General features: G+C 36.6%; 1 protein-coding gene across 1 annotated transcript in view; it reads left to right on the forward strand.

Annotated features, from left to right (window-relative positions):
- Nucleotides 1–18,470, forward strand: part of FAM227B (family with sequence similarity 227, member B) — a 217,778-nt gene that overhangs the window by 17,118 nt on the left and 182,190 nt on the right. The window contains exons 5-8 of the mRNA XM_010839519.1: nucleotides 793–860; nucleotides 3,845–3,880; nucleotides 4,632–4,736; nucleotides 10,959–11,057. Coding sequence (XP_010837821.1) covers nucleotides 793–860; nucleotides 3,845–3,880; nucleotides 4,632–4,736; nucleotides 10,959–11,057 — 308 coding nt within the window. The remainder of the gene's footprint in view (nucleotides 1–792; nucleotides 861–3,844; nucleotides 3,881–4,631; nucleotides 4,737–10,958; nucleotides 11,058–18,470) is intronic.

The following is an 18,470-nucleotide window of genomic DNA, read 5'->3' on the forward strand; positions in this document are numbered from 1 at the left end:
TCTATTGTGAGAATTTTCTTATGGAATTTTTAATTATTTAAAAAAATTTTAATTATACAAGCTACATATATGTAGCTGTGTCTATATAAACATACAGAGAGAGAGAAAGCACCTGTGCATAATTTTAAAAAACAACTTTTTATGTACTCATTGTCCTCAATATGTAAGTATCAGAGCTTAGGCTCAAGTCTAGATTATCTGACTTCAGAGCCCCCATAGTCTTTCACTGGGCCATGCTGCAGGGTCCTGTACCGTATTGTGTTTAAGGTGACCATGAAACAACCAGATGTAAGTGGCTGAGCTGTTTGAAAAACTTGGGGTTGTTCAGTAAGAAGGGATTAAGGTAAAATTGTAGATATAGGAGCAAGTACTAAAGACAGACTAGTTGGAAGGTGACGTTTCTAAATAGCAAAAGGAAAAGGAAAAGATATAATTTAACTCAGACTAGCATTATGTATCTAGCATTATGCTTATCAAAATATTTACTTGGAGTTTGGGACCCCAAAGCTGATGCTCTGTGACAACCAGGAGGGATGGGGTGAGGTGGGAGGGGGGACCAGGAGTAAGGGGACACATATGTGCCTATGGCTGATTCATGTTGATAAATGGCAAAAACCGTCACAATATTGTAATTATCCTTCAATTAAATAAATTTTAAAAATTTAAAAACTGGTTGATATCATTGGATAGTTTTATATATAATTTTCTTAATATATATAATTATATATAATCTGCTTTTCAATTTTAAAGGATATTTGTGTATTTACATGTGTAAACTCTCATTTTTTAAAGTTTCTCATGGAAAACTGAAACAATACAAGGCATTTCTGAAGAAGTACCATAAGGAAAAGAAGATAATGGTATGGTATTTGTTTTCATCTTGTTTGAAAAACTATTTCACAGAAAATGTCACTATAATTTCATAAATAAGCATTGATAACATTAAAAATTTCCTTTTAGTCTTTTATCATCTATCTATCCCTGTATTTTTAAAATAGCTGGGCTCATAGTCTTCTTTATACACTCAGTATGACTTTTGGTGTTCTCACATCACTGCAATTTATTTGAAGACTTATTTTATCCTCTGGTTATTTAAAACTTTATAATGTCTTATACTTAGGGGTATATGTCCCAAATGTCTTTTTCCTTTAGGAAAAAATAACAGTTTTTATTGCCTATAGAATTACTTTGTTAACTTTTTTAAAAGAATCTCTGAGATTTTGATTAGAATTATAATAGCTTTCTTTGAGAAACTTCATCTTTTTCAAAAATACATTCTAAAATTAAAGCTAGAAAAACTTGAAATGCGGCCATTCATCCATTCACCTCCTCAAATGTTTTTTGAATTTCAAATTACTTGGTATGTTATTTTTCCTGATTATGACTAAGGTAGTCATTATAGAAAATTAAGCCTTAAGCACTAAACAGGATAAGCATTCTTATTTTATCATTTATAGATAAATAATGTATCTCACTATTGTCATTTTCATTTGTCTTTTTATTTAAAAACATTTAAAATTCAAATTAAACTAACTTTTAAACATATTCAATGTTTTATGGAATTTTTACCATTGCCAAATGTCAAAGGGTTTCTACATCATTTAAAAAATAAACTAATGTAATAGCCCTCTTGCTGGATGTTTGGTTAAATTTCATTATTATTTACAAAGCTGCTAGGAATATATTTAGAGCTAAAATTTGTGATTATGCATGATTATTTCATGATAAATTTCAGAAGTGAAACTATTAATACATGGGGAAAATGTGAAAATCTAAGTGTTTTGATACATGTTGCCAAATTGTTTTCTAGAAAGGAGGTACAGTTCAGTTCAGTCACTCAGTAGTGTCTGACTCTTTGTGACTCCATGAACTGCAGCACACCAGGCTTCCCTGTCCATCACCAACTCCCGGAGTTTACTCAAACTCATGTCCATTGAGTCGGTGATGCCATCCAGCCATCTCATCCTCTGTCGTCCCCTTCTCCTCCAGCCTTAAATCTTGCCCAGCATCAGGGTCTTTTCAAATGACTCAGTTCTTTGCATCAGGTGACTGAAGTACTGGAGTTTCACCTTTAGCATCAGTCCTTCCAATGAATATTCAGGACTGATCTCCTTTAGGATGGACTGGTTGACTCTCCTTGCAGTCCAAGGGACTCTCAAGAGTCTTCTCCAACACCACAATTCAAAAGCATCAATTCTTCAGCACTTAGCTTTCTTTATAGTCCAACTCTCACATCCATACATGACTACTGGAAAATCCATAGCTTTGACTAGACTGACCTTTGTTGGCCACGTAATGTCTCTGCTTTTTAATAAGCTGCCTAGGTTAGTCATAACTTTTCTTCTAATGAGCAAGCATCTTGTAATTTCATGGCAGCAGTCACCATCTGCAGTGATTTTGGAGCCCCCCAAAATAAAGCCTGTCACTATTTCCACTGTTTCCCCATCTATTCACCATGAAGTGATGGGACCGAATGCCATGATCTTAGTTTTCTGAGTGTTGAGTTTTAAGCCAATATAACTAGATACGTTAGTCATTGTAAATTTTGTATTTTCAAAAGGATTTCAAAAATTCTAATGAATTTTATCAAATGTTTTTCAGGATCTCTTAAAATGACCTTTTAAATGAATTGCAGTAGCAAAACTTTTAATGATAATTTTGTTAAATATATCTTATTGGATTTCATCAGGATTTTAAAATGTATTATTTATATTTTTGTGGTATATTTTTCAGATTGTGTTATAAGAACTAGTTTTGTGTTACTATTACTCTGCTCTTTGAAAACTTCCAGTGTTTCTTTGTTTTCTGGAGACTAAAACCAGGACTTCAAGATTAATGTCTTTTAAAATCCCAATTTATTGACCAATTATGTCTGTAGCTCTCAAGCATACAGCTTTATTTCTTATAACTGATCTCACTTTCCTTCTCTTTTTTATCCATTTACCAATACTTTAAATGGCAATAACGTGATCCTCTTTCATATGGCAGTATATCATCATCCTTTCTAATTGGTTTCCTATGTCATCTCTTAAATGATATATGTATGTGTGTAATGTGTATAAATTTGCCTGCAAGGTAGTTAATAAACAATATATTAGCATGTCTAGAGCACCCAAACTAATCTAAACAGAAGGGTTCCTGTTCTCTGTGTAAAGTGGTGTCATGGGCATGAAGATGTGCCACCCAGATTCCCCTTCAAGGAAGGACCTGTTGCCCCAGCTGCTAAAAGCGTTGTTAGTGGACATCCTTCAGCTGTCAGCTCCTTCAGGGATTCCTCTCACAGACAGATCCTCCTCTCCCAAGGAAACTATCATCTAGGAGTCACTCACTCACACTACCGCCCAGGACTCACACTCACAAGTTGGAAATGGAAAGACCTGACTGTTTCAACCCAGTTCAGAACAACTGCTATGGATCCTTTCAGTTTTAGAGCTCTGTTCAGGGTCAGGGCTGAGGGACTCGCCTCATAGCTGACTTTTCCGTCTTCCGTCTCCTCTTGCCTTCCGTAGATAATCAATCCCCATAAACATTCTGAACACTAAATTGGTTTTCCACCTCACAGTCTGTTTCCCAGAAAAATCAAACTGCAATAAGTAGTTGATATGTATTTCTGTTATAGCTCTTATGTCTTTGTGTTTTGTATATGTAGCTGACTCCCTTCTTACCCCCAGACTAACTTGAGGGCAAGGAATATTTTTGTATTCTCAGCATCTTATATAGCAACAGCATTCTCTGTCTCAGTAAGACACATACACACACACACACACACATACTTAGTAGAGTTACAAAGTCTAAAAATTCTTAAATTTAGAATTTTAAAGATTTTATTTTAAATTTTTTCCAGCTTTCAGATGAAATGGAAACAAAGAAGGATATAGAGGTATTTAAAATTTCTGTTTTATGAGATTATATATCAAAAATATTATGTGGAACTAAAAGAATGTTTAAAGTAATACAGCAATAAATATAGATAATGGCCCCAGAAGAGAGAGTTGGAAAAAATACAGAAGCTCTTTTTCTGACTCATCAATTTCTTTATGTGTAGCCTGTCTAAAATTTGTTGTAATTTAAGTTAAAATTAGTTCTGAAATAATTGCTTTTACTTTTAAATTTTTGACATATGAATATGCCAGGGCTCTTAATATCATCAGTTTAGTTCAGTTCAGTTCAGTCGCTCAGTCGTGTCCGACTCTTTGCGACCCCATGAATCGCAGCACGCCAGGCCTCCCTGTCCATCACCAACTCCCGGAGTTCACCCAGACTCACGTCCATCGAGTCAGTGATGCCATCCAGCCATCTCATCCTCTGTCGTCCCCTTCTCCTCCTGCCCCCAATCCCTCCCAGCATTAGAGTCTTTTCCAATGAGTCAACTCTTCGCATGAGGTGGCCAAAGTACTGGAGTTTCAGCTTTAGCATCATTCCTTCCAAAGAAATCCCAGGGCTGATCTCCTTCAGAATGGACTGTTGGATATTTGAAGATTTTTCTTAGGTGGGATAAAATATATTTACTTATTTTTAGTAAAAGTTTGTAATATAATTGCTAGTGAATGCTAGTAGAATTTTTACCTGTCTTCTGTAGTTATATGAAAAGAATTAAGTAATTCCTGTTCTGTGATTTTTCTTCTTTCTAGGGTTGTGACTTCCCAGGATTTAGAACAAATGAGCTTACTCAGCTACCTAGACATCTGAATGCTGAACGAATTTATCTTTTTATTTTAAAGGCCCATAACTTTGATGTATGTAATATTATTTTATTTCTATTATATGATACATTTGGAGGATATGATTTCATGAATTTGGCCTTTATTTAAAGCTATGACAGATTAGGTATTAAGCAAGATTCAATTCTTTCTGGCATTAAGTCTAGCAGGAAAGACCAGTGATATTTTTAACACCTTGATAACCAAAAGAGAATATATTTGATTCTGTGTTACTGCCTCAGGAGTCTGAGGTTGCTAGTGTGCATTGATTTGGCACATGACTATAACAGGTGTTTCCCCCTCTCCCCGCTCTATCAGCTCAGGATATGTTAGCCTGCTCATTTTGATGTCAGGATAATTTAGGAGAACCCTTCCCCACAGCCCCACCTTTTGAACCTTCAAGTTTCTGAGGAATTTTTAAGAAACATCTCTACAGAAATATCAATAGCCAGTTTATTGAAAAACTGCACACAGGAAGGTAAATAGATCAGTGGCCATTGAATGCCAGGTATAGGATGAGGTTTGAGTGGTTTTTGGTATTGATTTCCCTCTCATTTAAATATTAAGTGATCAACTAAAAAGGTATCTGTTTACTGGGGACTTGGACAACGCTCCTTGTACCTCCAGGCAGACTCTGAGATGGACTTGGCTCTTAGTAGACCCTCTGCTGGGAGCTTCCCAGGCAGTGCTTGTGGTAAAGAACCCACCTGCCAATGCAGGAGAGGTGAGAGACTTGGGGTTCAATTCCTGGGTTGTGAAGATCCCCTAAAGGTGGGCATGGCAACCTACTCCAGTATTTTTGCCTGGAGAATCCTGTGGATAGAGGAGCCTGGCCAGCTATAGTCCATGGGGTCACAAAGAGTTGGACATAACTGAAGCGACTTACCATGCATGCACACAGACCCTCTTCCTGCCTTCCTGTGGCTCTTTATTTCTCAACACAAAATCAATCTTCTCTCCTACTATAGTCCCCTATAGATGATCAGAAGGAGCACAGTCAACCATTAAACTTGGATAAATCAGTGTCAGCCATTATTCTCTGCCCATTTCTCACTCTTCAAGATGAAGAGTGTTTTTTAGTGTTTCATCCTCAAGAAAAAATATTCCAAGAAATAATCTGATTAACCTGATTTGGGCCTTCTGTTTGCCCCTCCATTAGGGAACCACAGAACTCCATTGAAAACTCCACCTAAAATGATTTAGTAATTACACCTTTTCTTATTTTCTATACTAATACAGATGCTTCTCAATTCTCTTTTATATTTTATGGGATATTGATGAGAGGGAAGACTTAGTTTGCCCTCATGATACAATCACCTGATTTCATTTTTTAAGAGAAAAACTATAGGTGGTATGATTATGCCTGGATCATGAGCAAGTTTGTTACATTGTCTGACTATTTTCCAAAGTTTCCTCAGGGAAAAGGTTTTATTATAAAGAAATTAACATAAATTATTGTTAAAATAATCTTAGGAATGTTCTAGACATTCTATAATCTTTAATTTTAGCATTTTGTATTCTAAAATGAGACTATATTTTAACCATGGATGCATGTACATCTAACATAGATCACAAGTCGGTCACATAAACAAGACATAGAAGTACAGCTGTGAGGAGTATTTTGTATACTTGGAGGATGCCAGCATTTTTGAAAGAAGTGGGAAAGGGAGGAGTGTATGCAGATAGGGGGTTGGGGTAAGAAGTACACAGGATATGACAAGCAGCTAGGTTTAGGATATTTTGAATTTATGTACCAACAGTGTGTCCCTGGTGGTAAAGAATCCGCCTGCCAATGTAGGAGATGCGGGTACGATCCCTGATTGGGAAGATCCCTGGAGTAGGAAGTGGCAATCCACTCCAGTATTCTTGCCTGGAGAATGCCAAGGACAGAGAAGCCTGGCAGGCTACAGTCCATGGGGTCACAGAGAGCCGGACATGACTTAGCAATTATCAATAACAACAAACAATGGTGTATCTAAACATAAATAACCAGTGTTCTATTTGTTAATACACCTACCTGATTTGAAAAAAGAATTTTAATGGGCCTTTTGTCATCGTTTAATTGCTGTGACGTCGACTCTTTGCAACCCTATGGACTGCAGCATGCCAAGCTTCCCTGTCCTGCACCGTCTCCCGGAGTTTGCTCAAATTCATGTCCTTCGAGTTGATGATGCTACCTAACCATCTCATCCTCTGACACTCCATTCTCCTTTTGCCTTCAATCTTTGCCAACATAAGTCTTTTCCAGTGAATTGGCTCTTTGCATGAGGTGGCCAAAGTGTTCAACAACAGTCCCTCTAATGAACATTCAGAGTTGATTTCCTTTAGGATTGACTAGTTTGATCTCCTTGTTGTCCAAAGGACCCTCAAGAATATTTTCCATCTCCACGATTTGAAAGCATCAGTTCTTTAGCACTCAGCCTTCTTTATAGTCCAGATCTCACATCTGTGTGTGACTACTGGAAAAACCATAGCTTTGACTATATATGGACCTTTGTAAGCAAAGTTATGTCTTTGCTTTTTAATACTCTTATGTTTGTCATAGCTTTTCTTCCAAAGAGCAAGTGTCTTTTAATTTCATGGCTGCATTCACTGTCTGAAGTGATTTTTGGACCCCAAGAAAATCTGTCACTGCTTCCACTTTTTCCCCTTCTATTTGTCATGAAGTGATGGGACTGGATCCCATGATCTTATTTTTTTGAATGTTGACTTTTAAACCAGCTTTTCCACTCTCCTCTTTCACCCCATCAAGAGGTTCTTTAGTTCCTCTTTACTTTCTGCCATTAGGGCGGTACCATCTGTATATCTGAGGTTCTTGATATATCTCCTGGCAGTCTTGATTCCAGCTTGTGATTCATCCAGCCTGGCATTTTGCAAGATATACCTGCATATAAGTTAAATAGGGTGACAATATACAGCCTTGTTCTCCTTTCCCAAGTTTGAACCTGTGAGTTGTTCTATATGTGGGTCTAACTGTTGCTTCTTGAGTTGCATACAGGTTTTTCAGGAGACAGGTAAGATGGTCTGGTATTCCCCTCTTTAAGAATTTTCCATAGTTTTTTTTTTTTTTTTAACTTTACAATATTGTATTGGTTTCGCCATATATTGAAATGAATCCACCACAGGTATACATGTGTTCCCCATCCTGAACCCTCCTCCCTCCTCCCTCCCCATACCATCCCTCTGGGTCATCCCAGTGCACCAGCCCCAAGCATCCAGTATCATGCATCGAACCTGGACTGGCGACTCGTTTCATATATGATATTATACATATTTCAATGCCATTCTCCCAAATCATCCCACCCTCTCCCTCTCCCACAGAGTCCAAAAGACTGTTCTATGCATCAGTGTCTCTTTTGCTGTCTCGTATACAGGGTTATTGTTACCATCTTTCTAAATTCCATATATATGCATTAGTATACTGTATTGGTGTTTTTCTTTCTGGCTTACTTCACTCTGTATAATAGGCTCCAGTTCCACACAGTCAAAGGTTCTGAGAGAACACGGTCCCCTAGAGGAGGTAATGAGAAACCCCACCAGTATTCTTGCTGTGAGAACCCTGTGAACTATGAGAAGGTAGTTGGCCTGCTACACATGTGCAGTGCAATGGCATTCAAATAGATGATGAAATTAAAGTGAAGAAAAAATAGGTGTAGGAAAATCAGAAGGAATGTTATTTCATAGAAATGCTTATTGTAACTTCCCAAGAGTGAACTTTATGAATCTAAAGCTTGGAAAGAGAGTGTTAAAGGGTTACTGTTACATGCTTGAAGGCAAGGCAATCCATGAAATTGACTGGATTCACGTTACCCTGTCCAAATAACATTCTTGCACATACAGTCGTAGATTAAGTTTCTTGATAAAGTGTAAATTATACCCTGTACCATCCAGAACAGAACCTTGACTACAGATGATGCTCAGTAAAAATTTTATTGAATTGGGTGAAAAGAGGCCTATATTATGAGAAAGCTGAGCCACAAACATACAGATATACACAAAATGTCTTAGAGGACATTAGAAGTAGTTTTATCCAACCTATTAAAAGAATCAGTAATAGGAGAAAAAGTTCCAAGTCAGATAATGTATAGGCTTCAAGGTATGTTTACATTTATATGAATCAAAGTGTCACAAAAGGTAAAGGTTAATGGAAGAAAGTACCATTTAACTTTTTAAGCTGGGTTTGGAATTTTTTGGCTGATTTCTAGTTTTTGTTGTTTTGACTAAATACTGATAATAATTTAAAGAATTTGGAATTTTGCTGAAAGTTAGTGTCACTAAGCACAACCAAAGCTTAGAACAGAAGCAATCATGTAATTAGTTTACACTAAAAAGCATGCTTGCTTGAAATTTAGAAAGTATTTCAACAAAAATTCAGATTTTTCTCTTGTATTTTAACTTTCTACTTTTTTCTTTATGTTTTTTGTAATTAAGGAGTACTAAATAAGTTGAAGCTCTTACCAATGTATTCTATAAAGTGGCCTCTGAAAAAGAAGTGCCCCTACAGAATGCATGATAAAAAAAAAAATCTCCTTGGTATAAAAGTTTGCAGGTTTCCCTGCTGACTCAGGGGTAACGAAACCTCCTACCAGTACAGGAGATGCAGGTTCAGTCCCTTGATGAGGACGATCCCCTGGAGAAGGACATGGCAACCCACTCCAGTCTTCTTGCCTGGGAAATCCCATGGACAGAGGAGCCTGGCCAGCTACAGTCTATTGGGCCACAGAGTCGGACAGGACTGAACTGACTAAGCACACATAAAAGTTTGTACAATATCCTTTTTGTAGACTTGTACTTGAGGAAGAGAAATTCCTACCTATGGATTTCATTGAAATAAATCTTGAACTGTACTAGATCTGCCATTTAAAAACTTTTAGTGAATAAGATAAAATGATCCACTGAATGTACTTTTTTAAACCAAGATTTAGTCTCTAGTAGTCATGGTAAATTAACTTCATGTGCCCGTTTTGATGAATTGCTAAGAAAGAATACTATGTTTAGTTAGGCTCTAGACTTATGATGGGGCCCAATGGGTTAGAATCCCATGATTGTTGATATCTGTCTTTATCATCGGAGAAGGCAATGGCACCCCACTCCAGTACTTTTGCCTAGAAAACCCCATGGACGGAGGAGCCTGGTAGGCTGCAGTCCATGGGGTCGCTAGGATTCGGACACGACTGAGCGACTTCACTTTCACTTTTCACTTTCATGCAATGGAGAAGGAAATGGCAACCCACTCCAGTGTTCTTGCCTGGAGAATCCCAGGGACAGAGGAGCCTAGTGGGCTGCCGTCTATGGGGTCGCACAGAGTCGGACACGACTAAAGTGACGCAGCAGCAGCAATCTTTATCATAAAAGGGAAACTGTAGCATGTGTCCTGGACTTTTGCCAGTCCTGGTCTAGCCTACACTGCCATTTCAATGACTGCTAACCAAATGTGATTACTGAGCATATGAAATATGCCTGTTGTATTTTTTTATTGAAAAATAGTTTAACAGTGTTGTGTTGGTTTCTGGGGTACAGCAACATGATTCAGTTATACTATATATATTATATATATACACTTTTTAAGTTTTTTTTCCATTATAGGTTATTACAAGGTATTTCCACTATAGGTTATTACAAGGTAGTGAATATAGTTTCATACGTTATACAGTGGGACCTTCTTACTTATCTATTTTATATATAGTAGTGTGTATCTGTTAATCCCAAACTTAAGATTTATCCCTCTCCACTACTTTCCCTTTTGATAACCTTAAGTTTATTTTCTATGCCTGTGATTAGCTGAATTTTAAAATTTATGTACTTTAATTATATATAAATTTAAAATTACTTAATTCAATTACTGAAAAAATTTAGAGTTAAAAAATAATAACCATATATTTTATAAAATCTAATTATAATCTATTATTTTTGAAGAAAATACAGTGTTCAAAATTGAGATGTGCTGTAAATATAAAATATATACTATATTTCAAGGACCTAGTACCCAAAGGAATGTAAAATATTTCATTAATAATTTTATAAAATTTATTATAATACTAATATTTTAAATATATTTGGTTAAATGTAACTAAAACTTCACATTTGTACTTTGTTAAAATGTCTACTAGAAAGCTTAATATATAGATGACTCACATTAAATTTCTGTTGAGTAGTGGTAGTCTATAACTATTAAATACATACTCTTTATAAAGCCTATTTATATTAATGTGTCTTATAATACATATTAATTTGATCATATATATCTTTTTTCCATAGGGAAAAGTTTTTAAAATCTGGAGGACTCATTTTCTCTCAGAAGCTTCTCTTGCTCTTTTGCATGATTGCTTTTGGTGGTGGTTTCTCCATAAATTTAAGGTAAAATGTTTTTTTTAAACTTCTTTTTAAGAAGTTTGCAGCATAATTTTTCATTAATGGTAACACTGGTGTTTTTTTAATGTTCTTCTGATCCTATCACAAAGCTTGTTTTTTTAGTATTCTGCATATATTAGAAGTCATGTTTGAAATCTAGAGTTCTTTTAGAGGAGTTAAAACCTTAATGTGGATTTCAAAGATCCAGAGTCTGTATTAGTCAGAAAAAGAGTAGTTAAACAGTGTAGTAAATAAAGTTGTAGCTTTACTCAGTAGTATAATGCACTGATGAACACTAAAGAGAAAGTCCACTGCAAATCAGTGACATTGAAAGAGGTTTCACTTAGAAAACACAATATATCAGATGCAGAGAGGGTCCTCTCTTGATTCAGAAAGATGAAAACTCTGCTTAGGATTAAAAAGAGAAAGACATGGGTATCTGGGAAGCAGTAAAAGAATGGAAATAAGCAGTACGCGAGTCTTACATCAGAGAATACAGGAGCCTGGAGAAAGTGGTGAATACCAATGGCTGCTGTGTGGCCTCTGGATCTAGAAGAATGAAAAGCAGAGTAATGCTGGGGACCACGGCCCAAGCATTAGGAAGGTGTGCTGCCCCATCGGGGAAGTCTGATATTAGGCTCAGTTCTTCACCTCCCCAGCTCAAATTGCCCAAGGAAAACTGCTTATGGATTCTTTCATACAACGAAGGAATGAGTTCTATTGGTTTTTCATAAAACTATTTGAATAGAGCATTATGTTCCTTGTGGCTCAACTGTTAAAGAATCCACCAGCAATGCGGAGACCTGGTTTGATCCCTGGGATGAGAAGATGCCCTGGAGAAGGGAAAGGCTACCCACTCCAATATGCTGGCCTAGAGAATTCCATGGACCGTATAGTCCATGAGATCACAAAGAGTCGGACAACCGCTGAGCGACTTTCACTTCATCATCACTTCACATGTGTTAGAATAATTAATGTAATTCAAGGTAAGAGTATCTGTCCTGTATTTCTGATATCGTTAGGAGTTGAATGAGAAATAGGAAGTGGTGTATCAGTTCTATAAAGGTAATTATGTAGGGAAACATAAAATGAGACTTTCATTACCTTAAATTTCTTTTTCCAGATCTGGATTCCAAATTTATATTTTTCCATGATAACAGAGAGAAAGCATTACTTTCCCACTTAAATCTGTTAGGATTATATATATGACAAGTTTTTGAAGGAAACATAATCTAGCAATGTTTCTAGTAACTGCTTTGTCAAGCTACATTATTTGGAACAAACAGATCTGACACAAAAGTGTTAACAACCCACTACATTTATGGGGGTATCTGTGGAATAACAAGGAATTAGAAGTCATTTTGTCTTTAAGCAAACTATTCTCTCTAACTGCTGGCTTCCTGAAATTATAGTAATTATTTAAAAATCTTACAATTTAATAACATTTCCAATATCATTAAGATCTTTGATGTATTTTGAGGAACATTATATGATTGATCTGAGTGAGTGTTCTGCTACTGTTCCAAGGGAACTGAAAGGGTATCCAAGTCATATTGAAGCAACATTTCCATGATTTAACCAGAACAGTGCCTGTTTCATCTGTTCTGTTGATTACATTTCACCTATGATTTTATTTCTAAGAGGGTTCTTTTGTTAAATATATGAAGCCAGTGAGCTAGATTAATAGCATGGCCTCTTGGGTTCCTAAATACATCAAATAAATGTGGTGAGTGCTCATACATTTTTACCAGCATTGTGTGGGAATATTTGTACTGTTAGGTAAGCTCATATTTCAAGCTGTGCTACATTTTCAGGTGAATACAAAACACATACATTCTGTCTATTTTTAGGTCCACCTTATAGGTGTGCTGTGGTTCATGGGGTCGCAAAGAGTCAGACACAACTGAGCAACTGAACTGAACTGAACTGATAAATGATAAATAGTACTGACTTTATAACTAGAATAACCTCCCCCCGAGCCACTAGTACAGTTTAATTACCAACAGCACAATATGAAATAATATATAATCATACTCCAGAATATAGCATGATTCAGTATGCTGACTCTGAAACTTATTTCAGTAATTGTTAGGTGACCAATATAAAAGCAAATTTCTTTTATTACCCGTGACTTAGTGGTAAATTGATCTGGTAGAAAAAGTGCTAGGCTTGAATCCAGGAAACAGTGATAGACTTTATTTTGGGGGGCTCCAAAATCACTGCAGGTGGTGACTGCAGCCATGAAAAAAAGATGCTTATTCCTTGGAAGAAAAGTTATGCCCAACCTAGACAGCATATTAAAAAGCAGACACTACTTTGCCAACAAAGGTCCATCTAGTCAAAGCTATGGTTTTTCCAGTGGTCATGTATGGATGTGAGAGTTGGACTGTGAAGAAGGCTGAGCGCCGAAGAATTGATGCTTTTGAACTGTGGTGTTGGAGAAGACTCTTGAGAGTCCCTTGGACTGCAAGGAGATCCAACCAGTCAATCCTAAAGGAAATCAGTCCTGAATATTCATTGGAAGGACTGATACTGCAGCTGAAACTCCAGTACTTTAGCCACCTGATGCAAAGAACTGACTCATTTGAAAAGCCCCCGATGCTGGGAATGATTTAAGGCGGGAAGAGAAGGGGACAACAGAGGATAAGATGGTTGGATGGCATCACCAACTCAATGGACTTGAGTTTGAGTAAACTCTGGGAATTGGTGATGCACAGGAAAGCCTGGTGTGCTGCAGTTCATGGGGTCACAAAGAGTCAGACACAACTGAGTGACCGAACTGAGCTGAATTGAACTCACTCCAAGAAGTTAAAATTTTAAATCTGGTTTTCCCAGTAGTTAGGGTGATATTTCAATACTTGGGCCACCTGATGTGAAGAACTGACTCATTTGAAAAGACCCTGATGCTGGGAAAGATTGAAGGCAGGAGGAGAAGGGGAGGACAGAGGATGAGACGGTTGGATGGCATCACCGACTCAATGGACATGAGTTTGGATAAACTCCGGGAGTTGGTGATGGACGGGGAGGCCTGGCGTGCTGCAGTCCATGGGGTTGCAAAGAGTCGGACACTACTGAGTGACTGAACTGAATTGAACTGAGGGTAAAACTTTGGGTTAGTCAAAAAATTGCTCTGAGCTTCAATAATCTCATCTTCAAAACAAATAAAAACAGATTTTAAAAAACTCTCTCTTTTGCCCTAAAAGTAACATAAGTAAGAGCCCTAGTAACCTGTGAAATACTATATAAGTGTAATATGGATTCAGTGCAATAGAATTAAGATCTGGCTTTCAGAAACAAGTTTGAAAGTATTTATCAGTCAGTCAGGTCCAACTCTTTGTGACCCCATGGACTGTAGCCTGCCAGACTCCTCTGTCCATGGAATTCTCCAGGCAAGAATGCTGGAATGGATAGTCATTCCCTTCTCCAGATCTTCCCAACCCAGGGATCAAACCCAGGTCTTCCACACTGCAGGCAGATTCTTTACCACCTGAGCCACCAGGGAAGCCCCAAAAACAAGTTTATCCATTAGTAAATGATGTAACTAAGTAGTTACTTCTTTCATAAAAACTTTAAGAATTACCTATTGTTTCTGTTTATTGGGAGTTAGGAAATGCATTTAAAGTTGTTTGTTTACATAGAAGTTGTTTAAATGGTATATAGGGTATATGGTAAGTGTTCAGTGGATACATCTATCATTATTATGTTTATTATTATATTCATAGTGAAAATACAGTGTTCCAAAAATTCCTGGCTAATGTATAGGCTAATGATAAAAGTTTCCCTGATGATGTTTGACTAGAAGAATTCCAGTAATGATATACCCTTAAAGGTTTCAAAATTGTCCATGGGACTTTGGCTCTCAAAATGATTCAGAAGCCTGGAAAGTGTATCACTTCTACCCATAAAATATCAAAGATAAGCCATTGTAACCCACAAAAATAACAACTTTTTTCAACTCATCATACAGAGTAAATCGGAAAGCAAAGAATGTTATGAGGGAAGAGTAACTGTATAATGAGGGCTTCCCTGGTGGCTCAGATAGTAAAGAATCTGCCTGCAATGCAGGAAACCCAGGTTCAATCCCTGAGTCCAGAAGATCCCCTGGAGAAGGGCATTCCAGTATTCTTGCCTGGGGAATTCCATGGACGGAGGAACCTGGCAGGCTACAGTCCATGGGGTTGCAAGGAGTTGGACACGACTGAGTGACTAACATAAACACAAAGTAGTCAGTTCATCATTATGACATAACAGTGAAATATTTATATACCTAATTAAAATGCTTTGAAACATTTAATTAAAAATACTTAAAGGAGAAAGACAAATCTATAAATATAGTTAGATATTTCAGCACCTCAGTCTCAGTAATTGGTAGAATGTACAGAAATCAGTTAATGATATAGAATGAGGTAGATTATTTGAGCAATACTTTGTTAACCAACTTTATGTATCTAATTGATATGTATTAAGCATTCCTGTTAATGACAGTAGAATACACATTTTTCTCATGTACATATTAAATCTTTACCAACTATATTCTGGGCTAGGAAAACATTCTAATAAAATTAAAAGAATCAAGTCATATTTTTAGACCAAAATGGAATTATAGTGTAAATGGATAACAGAAAGCTATCTGGAAAATCCTCAAATATTTGGAAACTAACATACTTCTCAGGAACTATGGGTCAAACCAGAAATCAATAGGGAAATTGAAAAGTATTTTGAGCTTATTGAAAATGAAAATGTAGATTAAATTTGTGAGATATACCTCAAGCAGTATTTAGAAATTTAAAGCATTAAGATGCCTATATTTGAAATACAGAACGTTCTCAAAAACCATGACCCCAGCTTCTAGTGTAGGAAACTAGACAAAGAAATGAAAACCCGAAGTATGCAGAAGAAAGGAAATAATAAAGACCAGTTGTTGTCGTTTCTTAGTCATTCAGTCATGTCCGACACTTTTGCAATCCCATGGACTGTAACCCACCAGGCTCCTCTAGAAATGGGGTTTTCCAGGCAAGATTACTAGAGTGAGTTGCCATTAATGTATAAGAGTTCCCAAACAACCAATAACTCAAAGAACAAATCACGGGGGAAATTAGAAAATAGCTTGAGACAAATGAAAACAAAAACAGAACATACAAAACTTGCAGGGAAAAACAAAAGCAGTGCTAAAAGAGAAATTTGTAGTTTTAAACAAATCAATAAACAATATATCAACAACCTAAATTTACCTAGTAAGAAACTAGAAAAAGAAGGACAAACTGAACCCTTAGCTAATAGAAGGAGGGAATGAATAGATTAGAGTGACAGAGAATTGAAAAATAGTAGAGAAAAGCAACAAATTCGAAAGTTATTCCTTGAGATCAATAAAATTGACACACCTCTAGCAAGAGTAAGAGAGAAGGAAATGGCAACTCACTACAGGATTCTTGCCTAGAGAATCCTGTGGACAGAGGAGCCTGGTGGGCTGCTGTCCATAGGGTTGCAGAGTCAGACACAACTGAAGCGACTTAGCAACAGCAGCAGCAAGAGTAAGAGGACTCAAAGTCAAATAAAAGTAGGAACTTTACTATCAGCAAAGAAATAAGGATTAAGAGGACTGTGAATAAACATATAATAACAAATTGGATAGCCTGTATAAAATGGACAAATTCCTAGAGATATATAATTTTCCAAGACTGACTAATGAAGAAATAGACAATCTAAATAGATCTATAACTAGTAGGGAGATTAAATCAGTAATCAGAAACCTCCAAACAAAGAAAGTCCTGGACCAAATGACTTCACTGATGAATTCTGCCAATATTTAAAGAAGAATTAAAACCATTCCTTCTCAAACTGTTCTAAAAAATTGAAGAGGAAATTCTCCTAGCTCATTTTATGAGACCAGTATTGCCGTGATACCAAAGCTAAAGATACTACCAAAAAAAAAAAAAAAAAGTACAGATCAATATCTCTTTGATGGATATTGATACAAAAGCCTTCAACAAAATACTAGGAAACTAAATTCAGCAGTATATTAAAAGGGTTATACAGCCTGACCAATGAGCTTTATTCCTGGAATGCAAGAATGATTTAACATGTGTTAGATAGCTAGATCTAATGAGCATATCAGTAACTTGAATACCCATCAGCTGTAGGATAACTTTTCTTTTCAAGCATAAAAAACATGTATAAAAATTTACCATACTATTTTGCTACTCAGTCTCCTGTGAAAGTATATTTGATGTGTACATTACACTGAATTGTATTAGTCAAAGACATGTTCTGAAACTTTCTGTCTAGATATTTCTTCATACATGATTGTAGGTTGTGTAGCTGAAACATGCCAACTTTATATATAATCTCATTTAATTCTCATACAACCCTAAATCTTAGAACCACTTCCCATTATGTAAATGATCCAGAATTTTTAGCTATTAACATTATCATTATTGTTTCTGTTACTATCTCCATCCATAAACTTATTACAGAGTCATGAGAGCTGTATTGGAAGTTAGAAGACCTGGATTCTAGTCTGGCTTTCAGTTACTTAACTGTGTATCAGTTCAGTCGCTCAATCGTGTCCAACTTTTTGCAACCCAATGGACTACAGCATGCCAGGCTTCCCTGGCCATCACCAGCTCCCGGAGTTTGCTCAAACTCTTGTCCATCAAGTCAGGGATGCCATCCAGCCATCTCATCCTCTGTTGTCCTCTTCTCCTCTTGCCTTCAATCTTTCCCAGCATCAGGGTCTTTTCCAATGAGTCAGTTCTTCGCATCAGGTGGCCAAAGTATTTGAGCATCAGCATCAGTCATACTTAACTGTGTATGACCTTAAATAATTCACTTAAGCTTTCTGGACAGTAGTAAAATCACTAAATTAGAGAAGTTTAACCTAGGTGATATCTAACTTCCATTTTAATTCTAAGATACTATACATTTATGAATCCCAGGTCATATGATTTGCTAATTTGATAGAAAATTACCACTGAATTTAATCATTTTTGGTGTTTATTACCAAAACCTATTAATGCCAGCTTGTGCTTCTACTGTTGATATCATAAATGAATTTGGATTCATCTCTTCATTGCTTAATAGAGCAAGAATTCAAGGTGCTACCTTAAGACTTTACTATAATGTTAACAGTATTATTACCTATAGATTTCTTCCTTCTTATAACTTACATGCAGAGTGCATCATGAGAAACGCTGGGCTGAAAGAAGCACAACCTGGAATCGAGATTGCTGGGAGAAATATCAATAACCTCAGATATGCAGATGGCACCACCCTTATGGCAGAAAGTGAAGAGGAACTAAAAAGCCTCTTGATGAAAGTGAAAGTGGAGAGTGAAAAAGTTGGCTTAAAGCTCAACATTCAGAAAATGAAGATCATGGCATCTGGTCCCATCACTTCATGGGAAATAGATGGGGAAACAGT

Source organism: Bison bison, unplaced genomic scaffold, assembly GCF_000754665.1.
Source record: "Bison bison bison isolate TAMUID 2011002044 unplaced genomic scaffold, Bison_UMD1.0 scf7180017864118, whole genome shotgun sequence".
In the NCBI taxonomy this organism is placed as follows: domain Eukaryota; kingdom Metazoa; phylum Chordata; class Mammalia; order Artiodactyla; family Bovidae; genus Bison; species Bison bison.